This window comes from Columba livia, chromosome 19 (assembly GCF_036013475.1).
Source record: "Columba livia isolate bColLiv1 breed racing homer chromosome 19, bColLiv1.pat.W.v2, whole genome shotgun sequence".
Taxonomy (NCBI): domain Eukaryota; kingdom Metazoa; phylum Chordata; class Aves; order Columbiformes; family Columbidae; genus Columba; species Columba livia.
Genome location: NC_088620.1, coordinates 7740445 through 7754999, shown reverse-complemented (window position 1 = coordinate 7754999; position 14555 = coordinate 7740445). Strand labels below are relative to the sequence as shown.

At 47.9% G+C, this 14555-nt stretch overlaps 1 protein-coding gene across 3 annotated transcripts in view; it reads right to left on the bottom strand.

Moving 5' to 3' along the window:
* Positions 1–14555, bottom strand: part of ASTN2 (astrotactin 2) — a 314079-nt gene that overhangs the window by 25350 nt on the left and 274174 nt on the right. For all 3 annotated transcript variants that reach the window (XM_065035950.1, XM_065035949.1, XM_065035951.1), the window contains one exon: positions 6277–6418. In XM_065035950.1, the coding sequence (XP_064892022.1) occupies positions 6277–6418 (142 nt within the window). The remainder of the gene's footprint in view (positions 1–6276; positions 6419–14555) is intronic.

Genomic DNA, 14555 nt, shown 5'->3' with positions numbered 1-14555 from the left:
CTGAGTAAAAAAAGAAGCTGTCTTAACTCTCTTAACTGCTCTGCTGGAGTGGGGTTATGTGACTTGTGAGCAAGGGCATCCCTCAACCCTGCTCAGCTTCTGCCCACTGAAGAGCTTCAGGTATGTCACAACACCTCTCCCTGCCTCAGCTTCCCTAACTAGGACATGGCCAACAAGAACAAAAACGTTTGCCCTTCTCCTGGCCCGTTTCTCCTCTGCAAGATAAAATAAACACCCACTCCAAGGAGTGAATACCTTGTGTCCTGGAAGGGAAGAGGGTTCAAACCCTGACGTAAGACTCAAATCAACATGACCCTCAGCTTTCCAGCCTTCAGGAAAAAGGTGATCTGTACCATGGAGAACTGACAAGCAAAGGACTCCAATGCAGGAGCACAGTACAGCTTTTGCTGGCTCTGAGGCAAATCAAAGCCAGCAACACCTGTGATATTTACATCGTATCCCTTGCACTCATTCTCCCATTAGTAAATGAGCTAAGACTTGGATGGATCTGTGTCAGTGGCACTAGGTTTCTACACAACCAGAAATAAGAATACCCTCTGAATCTGTAACTAGAAAGGGTTGGCGATGGGAAAAAGGTGGAATTGCAAAGGTCCATTTGTCTACCAACAGATGAAGAGATCAAAGTCCTCCTCTCCACCCTGTTATCATTTCCAGGAAGAATCCTATATTTGCACTGTCCCCCAGTTGCAATGCCCTACACAACGTGTCCATGCCTGCCAATCTTCCTCCAGCCACCCTCAGAGGTGCGAATGGGACGGGACCCAGCCAGGTTTGGGGCTCAGACGCCAGGAGTTTTTAGAACAAAAACACCAAGAATGTTATTTCAATCTGGACATCCTGAGGAAGGGGTGGGGAGGAGACAGCCATGGAAGGCAACAAAAGCTGTTCTGTTTCTCTTTGTGACATGAGGTATACGAGCAGAGGCAGAGAATTTTGGGAGGACAACCTGGTCTTTCCAGCGAGAAGGAAGAAGATGCTCATACACTTGGCAGATACTGGGGAATAAGGTTCCATTGAGACTGGTGGAAAGATACCTCCTGACTCCAGATCTGTCCCAAGTGGCTGAATACTGGTGGCACAGACAGATCAGAAGGAGAATTCAGGCACAACGCCAACGGCAAATGGTTGGTACAACAACATTGCAACAGCACCTGGAGGCCCTGATCTGAGTCATCTAGGCTGGGCTGCACAGAGAGATAGTGAGAGAGCCTAAAACCTGACCTTACAAAGGGAACAGGCAAACAGATGAAGATGAAAGTGAGACAAGGTGATTTGCATAATTCAGGAGAACAAGTGGCAACATTGGGAAGAGCCTCCAGCACCTTCACTCACCCTGAATAAAGCATGACTGTCTTTTCTGTGGCTTCTGTATGTGTACTCTCCTAATGCTGGAAACTTCAACAGGAGCCCAAACTTTTGTGCACGGGACTACATCAATAGCAGCAGAAAAAGAGACTATTTCTGTCTGCTGAGCCCCTGACTGACCTGTACAGACCATCTTCCATGGGGCTAATCCACCAGACAGCTTCGTTCTGGACTTAATTCCACAAAACCACATCTGAACCAGCATTTGGGCAGTCTGGTTGTGAAGCAACCCTAAACTGCTGAGGAAGAGCGAGCCTGCAGTCAGAGCACCAGCCTGGGATTTAGCAAACACTTGTTCAACTCCTGACTCGCCTTGTTTGAGCTTCTGCAAGCCAGAGAAGAAAACTACAGCCATACACCACTTGGCTTCAGGAAGCTGGAGAGCATGTGGAATAGAAGAGGTGGATTCAGTGAAGCAGCACAGCTCCTGTGCACACAGGAGACTCAGCCAAGGGCTGTAACAGATGTGTTTTAACCCATGCCACTGAGCTATTTGGGATCTGCCTCCGATTGCTCCAGTGCTCACTCACGTGTCTTCCTGACGGAAGACCAACAATAACAATTAGCATCATATAAGGAGCAGCAGACTGCTGCCAGCATTAGCATGCTCTCGAGCACCAAAGGTTTCCATTCCGCTTTTTATCCCAGCTCTGCATGAGGCAGAGGTCAGGGCAACATTCATCAGCCTTGTTCTGGGCCAGCTCCTTTAGCACATCCAGCCTGCTGAACGGCAATTGCTGTCTCTCCATGCTACTATGGGTTCCCCTACTCAATGCTTTTGCCTCTTGCCTTAAGCTCACCAAAATAAATTCTGTTCCCTGTTGGCCAGCACACGGTGACAGAGGCTGAGCTTGGCCACACTGGCCATGATCTCCAGGGGATGACACTGGCCGGGCAGGTCTTGGCTGCGGATGGGAGCCTTGTGTGGTCATTCTGAACTCCAACTGAATTCTACCCAATGGGAGAGCCTGATCTCCATCCCATAGGAAGAGGTTTCCACCTTTCCAGCACTCCTGAAACACACTCTCCTAGTGCTTTTGGGCTGGTTCAGGATTACCCCAGGGAAACCCTATCTCAGCCAGCAAAGGGAACGTAAATTCGAAGCTCCTTCTCAGCACATGAACACACTCCAAGGAAAGGCTCTGGAAGGAATCCTGATGACTTCCATATTATTTCCAGTAAATTTTGTGCTGATTCTTGGCACAAACACCGGAAATGAATGGGCTAGGTCAGGAATGTAAATAAAGTGCAACATTGGGATTTAATCTAATCTATAATTATAGTATATGTGGCCAAGGGAAGAAGCTGGTGTGTTTGCACTGCAGCTCCACTGAGGAACTGTTGGGGGTTTTCATTTCCCTCTCCAAAATTTCCCTTTTTGGCTGAATGATACTTGGTGTCTCCCCAAGTATCTGAACTGAACGTGCTGGGCTGGCAAAGCTGCTTTCCAGCAGCCGATCAGGTACAGCTCAGTGAAGAGGCATCCCCAGGCACGCAGGGAAGGATAGGGGGAGAAGCTGAGGTGGATGAGCTGGGCTGAAGGCTCAATGAGGCTGCGGGATGCACAGGGGAAGCTCCTGTCTTCACAGCAAAGACATTGGTTGGGTTCGTAGAGTGCTGAGCTACATAATGGCCATGAGCAGTGTAAGCTCAGTTCTCCAGGCTGAGTTAGACCTCTGAGACAAGCCAGAGCTTCTTCTCTGGACTGGTGTTTGGTGCATCACCAGTTGCTTGTCACAGCGTGGTGCTCCCAAGCTCCCAAACCATCGGTCTGACTGGCTGGTCCATGCAAGACAAGGACTCAACAGACACACAACTTACCCTCTGCCTTCCTCACCCCACCCTTTTCCAGATCCACCTGGGAGGAAGCTTGACAGACTGCTCTGGTCTAGCTGACCTCTGGGGAGAACAATCCCCTCTCCTGTGATACATTTTGCAAGAATTATAAGACTTCTGTTTTTTACGAGCTTAAACTAAACTTGACAATCTTCAAGGAGCATCCTCAGTGCGTTGTATGTGCACACAAGCACATTCACATGGATCCCCACGTCTGACACACAGGCAGAAGTGTCCACACATGTACACGAGCGTATGGAGCACATGCATCTTTGTTGACATGATTTACTCCCCCTCTGAAAAACCTCCATGTAGGGAACGGCATCTCAATCCCAGTGTCCTACAGGCAGGGGAAAGAAAAGGGCTGACAGGGAACACATTTTTGTCAGACTGAAATTGCAAAGGACAAAGAAACTAGTTACCCTTTTGTTAGTTTATGTTTTGAAATTACAGAAGTCTCAAAAGCAGAGGAATCAATCAGACTTTGTTTATTTGTTTGCTAGGAGAGAATTTTTTGGTTTTGTTTTTCAAACTCAAGCCCAGCTTTGATCTCAGTCTGGTAATACTCCAAACAAATGGTCAACAGCAGAGTGTAATTGCCATAGGTACTACAGAAGCGAAGGGACGGGATGTCTGACATTTAAAGAGAAGAAGAGACTTCCATGATCTCACAGTCCCCTCTCCCGGTTTACATGACATCCTCAGACTACTGAACAAGCAAAAGCATTTGCTTTTGAAGAGCTCTGACGCTGCAGACTCTGTGTGCTCTGTGTGCCTAGAGAAAAGCACAGGTCCCTGCTGAGTGGCTATAATCAGGATTATACCCAGGCCAGAGCCCTTCCAAGATCATTGTTTTTTTCCACAGAAACAAATAAAACAAGCAGAAGAAATTCAATTCAAGAAATGACCCTGTGCCCGTGTTTCTGTTGTTGTTATGTCTGCGTGGGCTCAGAACAGAGTGTCAGCCTCACATTTCACTGTTCTGGCTTTCTTCACGCTGTGTTGCAACTGTGCGGACATCTGAACAGAGGAATATTTAATGTGGGTGCCTACGTAGTTGAACACGTACAGATGGTCAGTAAACACGTGCTGGTTGGGTCCCAAATGTGCTGGGTACACATGCACCCATAGCTGTGCGTGCAAACAGGGCGAGCAGCAGGTGATGGGTCTGGGCAGGTGTGCTGGGTGTGCAGCATGAGATGCCGAGGAGGGGATGCTGTGGTGTGTGTGCACGCATGTTTTTTGGATGCCCAGGACTGCGGGTCCATACCTCAGGGGTGCCAACATGAACATGTGTCCATACATGTGCACTTATGCGTGCACAGCCCTGGGAACGCCGTGCCAAGCCCTGCTGAGCGTCAGCTGCAAAATGGAGCCAACCCTGTGCATCACCTCAGGGCCTGTCCCCGGAGAAGGACAACGTCCAAAGCTCCTGGATGCCAAGGGACTGCTGCCTGCTGGCTGCCTGCAGCCAGGGCTCACCACAAAACCTATTGGCCCACACCCAGGGACACCCATAGAGAAACAGGGGCTGCCCACAGCCACCCCCCACGACACACGGCATCGCCGACCTCTGCTCACCCCCCCAACAGCAACGCACCTCACGCCTGCAACACAACAGCCTGGCTTGGACCAAAGGGATGACACAACCCCAGGCAAAGCCAGGGCTCTCCCAGCCCTTTGCAGACATCAGGAATTAGATCACAGAGCCCCTCAAGCGATGGGCGAGTGCAATTATCCCTGCCCGGCAGATGGAGAAGATGATCTGGCAGCCCAGGCTGCCCAAGAGCCAGACCTCCTGGCTCCCAGCTCCTTCCCCAGCAAACCCAGCGGCTCTTCCCTCGCCCGCTGCCCCTGGCAACCACAAGCCAAACGGCTGAGAACCCAAACCCAGATGATTTTATGGGCGGCGGGTGATTAGCAAGCACTGTGGTCGCTCCAGCCTCCCCCTGGCACCTTTTCAGGGCAGCCTCATTCCCAGAGATATTAATAATTGTATTTATGCATTATATATATTTAACAGGAAAACATTTAAAATTATTGAATGGCAAGAGGTATCACTTGGAACCCGCTTCTGGACATAGCCTTGGCCAAGAGATGCATAACAAAGGCTTCTCCTTCCTCGGAGGCCGTCAACATACTGAACCGGGGGGTGGTGGAGGGGGAGGCAAAGGGAAAGTATTAATCAAGATCTTTAAAAGTCCTCGCTGACAGACCAGTTGCCAGCTCTCACTTTAAATGCTTTTGTGGTCCCATAAAAAGTTTCATTACTCACTACAAAATGTGTTTTAATTATTACAGTCATTCTGACATTAAGCCTTGGGTGTTTCTCTCTTGCTCACTCTGTCTCTCCTCCGTCTCCTTGCTTTTTTTCTCTGTTTTTCTCTCTCTTACTGTCCTGACTCCTGATATCCCCATGCTAATGAGCCAGGTTGAAAAACCCAGACCCCCTCCAAACAATACTGAAGGAGAAGCTAATATTTAGATGCCAAAATTATCTCTTTGCTTCACACATGAATTACTCTGTAGGACTCAAAACGGAAAATCCAATCCCATGTTGTCAATGATATCTCCCGAAGACTCAAGTGAACAAGAACGTCAGCACCAGATGAATTTGGTGTCTCTCTGATGTGGTGTATGTGTCCTACTGATATAAAGAGCAACTTACACAAACAACACCAATCACATTTTTGACATCTGGCTGCTTTGGCCCACCAGGCATTTGGTCAGAGTGGGCAAGTTGCTTCAGACTGACCACGTTAGCTCAGTTCATCCATCAGAGACAACCCTATCCCACCGGGCATGGACCTGGCATACTGAAAACATAAATTATTCCTGTGGAGTCTTCCACAAAATCCCAGTGCCTCCAGTGCTGTACTGGCAGACACTGGTTTTCCATTTCACCAGCTGAGCCTAACACCCAAAGCAAGAGAATTTCATTGTTCGTCTAGTATCTAGTATAACACAGTGCTGACCAACAATGTTAATAACAACTAAAGAAGAGCATCAGAGACCGCCCTGTGCCCCCAGCACCTCCCACATGCCCATCCTTACTTGTACAGACCATCTGGTTCCAGGCACTTGAAAATCACTGAGTAGAGGCTGGTTTCAGGGATGTCTCCGTGGCTCCTACCCGCTGCCACGCAGGACGTTGCAAGGCCAGAAAGCAAATCATCTGCAAAGCTCAAGGATTCTCCTGGAGAGCAAAGAGAGGAGAAAGCCCAAAACATCAATGCAGGTGCTAAATTATTGGTGGCCATTTAAAAAATACGGCATAGAATCATTTTGGTTGGAAGAGACCTTTGATATCATCAAGTCCAACAATAACCCACCCCTGGCACTACCCGTGTCCCTGAGAACCTCATCTCTGTCTGTCCAACCCTCCAGGGATGGTGACTCCAGCACTGCCCTGGGCAGCCTGTTCCAATGCCCAACAGCCCTTTGGGAAGAAATTGTTCCTGGAGACACACAGCTACATAGCGCGAGCAATCAACCAAGTCTCACTGGCTGTGGCTGGCAGGAATGGTCCCAAGTCTATATGGAGAATGTCACCTATGGATGAAGTAAGTAGAAAACATACTTGGGCCACCAGCTGTAACAGGGACCCGCTGCAGAAAACATGGCCAGGGCACTGCAAGGGTGAATCACAGAGTGTACGGGCAACCTGTGGACCCACTGCAACCACCAGGCACGGAACCACCATCCAGGGATGGGCTCCAGGTCCCCAGAGAGCGGGAAGCTTGGCTAATTAGGGCTTCTGGCCATAACCGCACATTCCATTCTTAAAGGGGACGGGACCTTTACCAAAAATCATCTGTCACAGTGAAATGTGCTTCTGCTATCTTAGATTATCAGGAAATGAGATGTTTTTAGAGCTTGGATGCAATTGCTCTCAATGTGCTGGGGTTTTTGGGGGTGTTGGTTAATTTTATTTTATTTTATTTTAATCAGTAGTTTTGCATTCCCCTTCATGTGCACTCTGCTGGCTCCTGGAGCTCTGACTGAAGCTCCTTCAGCTGTGCTGAAGGACACTTGCCCCTTTAAAAGCATTCAAAGAAAAATACTAAATATTAAAAATGCTGAAAAACTCCTTTTTTTTGGACTTCTGGTTCATAAAGCTTATTAAGCACTTAGATCATAACCCAGCTGAAATTGAAAACGCTCCATTTATTAAGCTTTTTGGGCCTGATTATCCACTGCCGTGCAACCTGTCTCCTTGCGCAGGGCAGGCTGTCTATCAGACAGAGCTCATTGCGTTCAATTCTCATTTTCCATCAGTGTAACTGAAAGCCCAAGGTACCGAGCAGTAAAAAACCTTAGAGCAGCTGCCCTGGTTGTGCCCCCACTTGCACCAATGGGAATCGCAGAACGGGCAGCCGCAGCTGATAGAGTTATGCTGGTAGAAGCAAACCTGGAGCCAGATCGCAGCGCCGGGTACCTTGTGCATGTGTAAATGTCAAGACACCGCAGCAGAAGGAGGAGGAGAATTCCCTTCTCGACACTTTATTTTTCTAAAAGCAAAAGTGACTGAGGACTACTGAAATAAAGCACAAGTCTAGGTTCTTGGTACAGACCCTAAGAAATAACACAGGGGTTTAATCAGCCCAGAACGTCTTGCTGTGCGGCTGGATTATCCAGGTAGAAGAAAAATCCCCCCTCTCCAGCCCCCCAAGATGCATTTACGTCTTGTCTCAAAATACACAACGCAGTAACAAATGTCCCCCTTGGCTAGAGAAAAGAGCAGCAATAAATTCTTTTCCTCCCTAAAGGAATCCAAACCTTAATTATTCATTTTAATGCTCCCAGCACAACTTGTTCTTTCCAAACTTTTTCAAGCAGCTCTGTCACTGGTCTCCATTGCTTAACCCAGTCCCAGGTCTGTACCAAACCCCACATCAACTCAACTGGCAGGCTGGGTTGGCAGCGGTAAAATCACTGCTTGGATGTCACGAGCACTGAATAGCCTTGAGCAAGCCCCTTAGCTCTGGGTTTATGATTTAAACAAACAAAAACCTCCTGCTCATTTCTAACTTCCATTTCTGTCCCTCTTCATATGACATCAGGATGGACCAGGCAACTCCGTGTCACCTGAGGTCCTTGAGGACAGACACTGCCGTGACTTACAAACCAGACAAATCACAAGCACGTAACGAAGAAGCAGGACTAGATTGTGATGCTGAACTAGAGCAAGAGCTTTTAAGCCTCTTCAGATCTCAAGTGACCAGCTTCTGACCAGGAAGAAACTTCACAGAGGGACAGACCATCCCATGGGGTGGCTGTTGTGGGGTTGAGAGGCAGTCAATGTGGGGTAGCAAAGAAAACAGCCGGGCAGAGAGACTGTGATGAGCAACTGGGCAAGACCAAGGGGAGATCTGGCCTGGCAGAGCACAGGGAACCATCAGTCAGGGCATCTGTGCCAAGGAGCACAAGAGATGGATGGGAGAGAATAACACATGCAGGAGACTGGAAATGGGATGGAAAATGTGCAACCACTGAATTAAAGTTTGTCTTAAAATTGCACAGCTAACTCTCTTTAAGGCATCCACTCACTTCTGAGTGCTCATCTTTCATGGTTTTTCCAGGTAGCTTTGAGGGGAACAGGTTGGCAGCGAGTGCTGCCTTGAAATGCAGCAGAAGCTGCATCACACGATGCTCTGATTTGCCATAGATTGGACCTGTCTATGTTGTGGAACATGTTGCTGTCCCCCTGCACAGGAGGAAATGAAGCTCTCGGGATCTGCCAGCTCAGTGTCAACCTGGGTTAAGCCAAACCCCTTGCAATAAAATCCCCAAAGCAAGAGGTTGCTTTGTGTTCAATCCTGAACCTCTGGGGAACTTTCCCCTCTCGATGGCCCTGCTACAATCAAACAAAAGCAAAGAGGTTGTTATGAAAATAGCAAAACAGATTGTGAGCAAAGGTGCTGAAATCTCAGCCCCAAGGCTGGGAGTCTTTCTGCACCTGTATAAGCAGCGCTGAGATTGCTGGTGGTGCCAGACTGCACAGACCAAGGAGTAAAGACGGGGTCTTTGGACATGGACATGCCCATGGACAAATTGACTACCCAGAGCTGTCAATCTGCAGAAAACACAGGGACCTGCTTGTCTGTGCTCTACCCTGGGTGATGCAGGGCACACGGCAACTTTAGTTGTTCATCTCACACAAGAGAAGTATCTCCTTGTTCAATCTGTGGTGCTCTGAGAGCTTAAGGCTTAAGCCTTCCCAAGGACCAGAAAACAAGTTGTTCTCTGGATTTAGACTGGGATCTTGTCAGTGGAAGGTAACTAGGGCAACAGGTGCATTTTCTGGCATCGCAAGAGGATGATGGACCACTAATGTTGCCCTAAAAAGTAAAAGTGGCCTTGGGATGCTGTAGCAATAGAGGAATAGTGATCTAACTGCACAAGGCCATGGTGACAGCTCAGTGCAGAGTCTTGCTCATCTGTGTTTATGAAGAGAGAAGAGTTACATGGAAAAAGGAAAAAGCACAAGCTTACCATACAAGCAGAGACACAGAAAGGCCAAGCAGGAATACAGAACTCTGTAAACCCACCATCAGGGCAGGCAATCAGATGGAAAATAAATATTTAGGCTAATGGGCAGTAATGGCAAGGGAAAGCAAATTGGATATTAATAAACTCCTACTCCTGAGAAGGGCAAATAACCTAACTATCTTTGAAGAAGAAATAACCTAACTATCTTTTAAGAAGGAGTTTGATCACTTTATAAAAGGGATTATATGGATAAGTAGCTTGTGATGGAAAGCAAAGAGGCTTCTCTTTCCCGTCCGGACCTGTGTTCTCATATACCCTGCCAGTAAATATAAAGAAGGATTTCAGCCTCCCAAAGCAGCCCTGAAGCACAAACCTCCTAGATTGCTGTAGTATCTTTGTTCGCGTTATTAAATTTCAGGAAGAATCCAAAGGTTCTCTGCAGAGTAAATGATAGCTAAGTGGATCATCTCTGTGGAGTAGGAGATATTTTATTGACCAGACAGCCATCTGTGTCCTTCATTAATAGTAATAAATAATTGATGTCACGCTAAATAAAGCAATAAGCTGTTACAGATATCAAGGACAAATGACCAGCTCCTGTGAGGATGCCTCACCTGTGTTCACTTCTCAGTAGTACAAAATCCAGACCAGAGCTCAGCAGCACCATGGTAAGTGCTGTGCACAGAGCAAAAGATGGTACCTGCTGCATACTGGTAACTTCTGACCGTGTGCCAAATCCCCACAAGAATATTCTCCCTCATTTCCATGCTACTCCCTTCCCAGGACTGATATGTCCCAAACCATCCAATTCCCCAGGCAGCTTTTGAAAAATGAATCTACTAACGACTGTCGAGAAGATGCAGCTCCCTCCCAGTGGCATTTTCCTTCTCTCTCCAGTGCAGCCCCTTGCTACTGCTTCTTCCTCTTCTGCAGACACAGCTGTGGAGTTTGGCAAACCTCCTCTTTTTTGGTTTTGTAAACGTGTATCTGACACTGATTCTGGTGGTATGGTGAGTCAGAGCTCTCCCTAAACCAGAAGGAAATAACAGCACACGTGGAGCTTGTAGGGGGATTAGCTTTATTTTGTGAAGCTTTACAAACTTTTCCTGGCCACACCAAGGCATATAGGTCAACCCATGGGTGATGGCCAACCCAACTGCATGTCTGCTCTGGAGGAGGAGGACACCCCTGACCCAGCTGCCTGTCTGCGAGGCTGAGCTGGCAGTCTGTTCTCGAGCAAGCACATTTCAGGTGGCAGGAGACTCAGATGGGAAGGAATGAAGACCAAGAAATGCAAATGGATGGGAACAAGCTCAGACAGCTCACTCGCATCATCCAACAGCCTTAGTTTGCCTCAGTCCTTCCACCGCAACCTGTGGTGGCGCCCAGGAGTTGCGGATGGCGGGCAAGATGAATCACCTATCAACCATCCCACCAAAGACAACAAGAGTTGGGGGGATGAGTTCAACCAGACTAAACAAGAGAGCAAGTCCAGGAGACTCCAGGAGGTTCGAGGAGCACGAGGATGTTCTGGGACCCCCACAGACACCTCCACACCTTCAGCCTGCGTCCCTGTGCACAGACAGAACCCAGGCAATGTAAACCAAAGTGGAAATGGAGAGGTGAGACTTCCCTGCTGCGATTCACCTGTGAGATTCCTAGAAAGAGCACAAAGGGGAAAGCAGGAAGGCACCAACATCTCTATCTTGACAGCTTCTTCACTGGACTGGATGAAACCAACCCTGCAACGTTACCAGTCATTTTCTTCTGATTGTGGTTTTTCTCTCTCTGTCTTTCTCCCTTTTGCCTTTTTTTCAACCTGTTTTCAATTTACTCTTGTGGCATCTCTGACTGTGACCTCATTCTTGTAAGGGGGGGTGGAGGGGGTGGAAGGGGAGAGAGTGTCCTTTAAAAAAGAAATGAAAGAAATAATATTTTATTTAGCTTGGTTGGTTTTGAAGCTTTAGCAGAAGAAAGATTAACCTTTTCTGCCTAACTTAATGAAAACAAGGAGAAAGCCTGTATGGATAAATAAATATCTGTGTGGGTACAGAGCAGACACGATCGTGTTACAGCCCCGGTGGAGCTGTAATGGGGAACAGGCGCGTTCCTGCGCAGCGGCTCCCAATTCCCGATCCATTTTCAAGGAAAGAAAAACAGAGTAGAATGTCAGAGGCCCAAGTGGGCATAAACGAGGGAGCCCAGGGAAGGCAGATGGGGCCCACCAAGGACCTCTGTCCCCAGCAGTGACCTCCGGAGCAATGCCAGCGAAGCAGATGGAAAAAGAGACCTTCCTCCACTTTGCCCTTGCCAGGTTATGGTTCCTGAAACAAGCAAACAAATGGCATGCTCAGCCCTCCAAGTCTGTCACCTTTTGGGGGTCCTTGTCCCACCATCCTCTTCCTCCCTGGCTCTGCTGAGGATGAGGAGACGTTCAGAGGAGGGCTGTGAGCAGAAGGCTTGGACCAGGTTTTTGGATGGGTAGATGAGGAGCACAGGCTCGCAGGGCGGTTCCTCCACAACGAGGTTGTACCTGGGATTAATGTGCTTCAGATATGGCACTTGGTGAGGGAAGGCGGCGAAAAGTGGTTTGTCTTGGGGATGATGGGCTGATTTAAATTAGCGTAACGTAACTGTAGGCGACAGAGCTGTTCCAATTTACATCAGCAGATGGTCTGTCTCGCTGCCTAGAAGATCATTAAAAGCAAACTGTCCCCACTGATCCTGGTGGAAGTATGTCAAAACCTCTTCCCCACACGGCTTGCCAGATTAGAAAAGAAATAAAAAGCCCCAGTTATTACTAAAAAAATCTTCTCTCCACATTCTGGGAGCCCCCATGCATGTTAGCCTCCCTTGTCAGATGGGAGCCTAAGCCCCACACCCAACAAAGCCTGAAGACTTTGGAAAAAGCCTTTTCTCAGACACATCCATTGGGAATCCCTCTACCTGGGCACAGGCTGTCTAGGCTGAAACAAAAAGAAAACCCCAATGATTATTCTATGCAACTTTGGGTAAAGTTTGCACCTCACTTGCTGACTTGTACAAAGGCACAAATTGCAGCACTTCTCTGAACAACTTTACCTTGCCTATGTTTATGAATTTTGGGAGAACTTGCTTCATATGTCTATATGCTACTAGATACCTTAATAATGATACAGTGTTCTCCTCTGGGCTTCCCAGTTCCTCTGCTGGTGAAGACTGCGTTTGTAGATACCTAAATCTAAGGAGCGATGCTTTAGCTGAGCTAAAAGTTTAACTCCAGTGCCACAAAAGTCTCTTGAATGGTTTCGCTCGTGCTCTCCAGGGCTCGAACTTGCTGCACACAGTGACCACACAGAACTGAAGGATGACCTGTCTTGCACTGTTCTTATCAAGAGCAGCCAGTGGAACAGAAGGAAATGGTCTTAATTTGGATGAGCTGCAATGTTCTAAAAACATGATGCACAAGGTTCATCACGAGTGTGTTCTTCTTTTAGGTTCATCAACAGGACTCACTGCTCCTTTGCCCGAGCTCTGCACTGACTGCTTAGCACAGTTCTTTCACAGTCCATATCTAAGACCTCAGAAAAACTGCTTCAACTCATGTAAAAATGCATCATCTCCTCCATCTCCCCCAAAGGCAGCATGCTGCTGGAGGAAGAGTGAGAATTAATGCATTTCGTTCTGTGCTGTGAGCCCTCCAGTATTTCTCAGGGTTCATTGGGCTGCTAAGGGTCAACCACAGCCAGACACAAGCTAACTCTATGCTTAGAGCCATCCAGGCATGAGCCAGTTCCAATCTCAACGTCACGTATTCACATTAGCATGGTGGAGAGTCCAAGTGAATTTATCTATTCCCTTGGAGTTTGTGTTTTGGGCTCTTCAGCACGTCTAAAATAGTTACTTGATTTCAAGGCAAAGTGAGAACCCTTTCATGCTGGGAGTTGTGCAGACACAAAGACATCAGCCTTGTCCTCAGACACTTCCTGTCTGGCAGAAGATTTCTGTCCATCACCACAGACCTAGTTCTCACTCTCATCACCGCAGGTCTAGTTCCCATCCTCATTCTTGCTTTTCCTTTCATTTTTAGCTTCTTTTTAGTTACAGGTTTCTAAACAATGTACCAGCGGTCCAGATCGCTTGGTGGTCCCCAGGGCCTGTAGTCAGTGGTCTGTAGCAGATCCAAGGACTGCATGGAGCGTTATGATCAACAAGAATCCCACCAGCCCTCCTACAGCCCCAGAGCCATTCTTCTACAGCATAACCTGTGTCAGATACTTCAGAGACGGCAACAAAACCTGTGTCATAACCTCTTCTTAAAAGCACAAAGCTACTGCTTTCTTGCAGCTCCTAAGGGAACGAGGTACTGCCTGAAAATGACTCCTAAATTTTGGATGCAAAGGTGGCACCAAGGAGCTGGGTTCCACCAGTCCAGAGTACTGGGAGGTTCCATCTGTTGCTGGCATTAAGGTGACTAAACTTGAGAGGGAGCAGCTTTCACCGTGAGACGTGTCAGATGACAAATCCTGGGATCCTTCCTAAAAAAGGTCAATGACAAGGGGATTCTGCTCAGTCCAAGTGGGCCCTGGGGAGACTCCGGTAACATGTCTGACATGCAAATCTGCCTAGTACACAAACTTCCTAACCTGCCCAGTACATGATGATCTATGAAGAAAGCAGGGTAGACCTGCCAAACAGCAGGGTCAGGTCCTTCATTTCCAGCTCTGCTGAGATGCCTTTTTCCTTTATTTTCAGCTCTTTATGACTAAATACTCCACTAAGTTTAATGCCCCACAGAACGTCACTGGCTGACACACACCCACTGGAGATCAAGCCTTAGACCTCTATGCAAATACCAGACT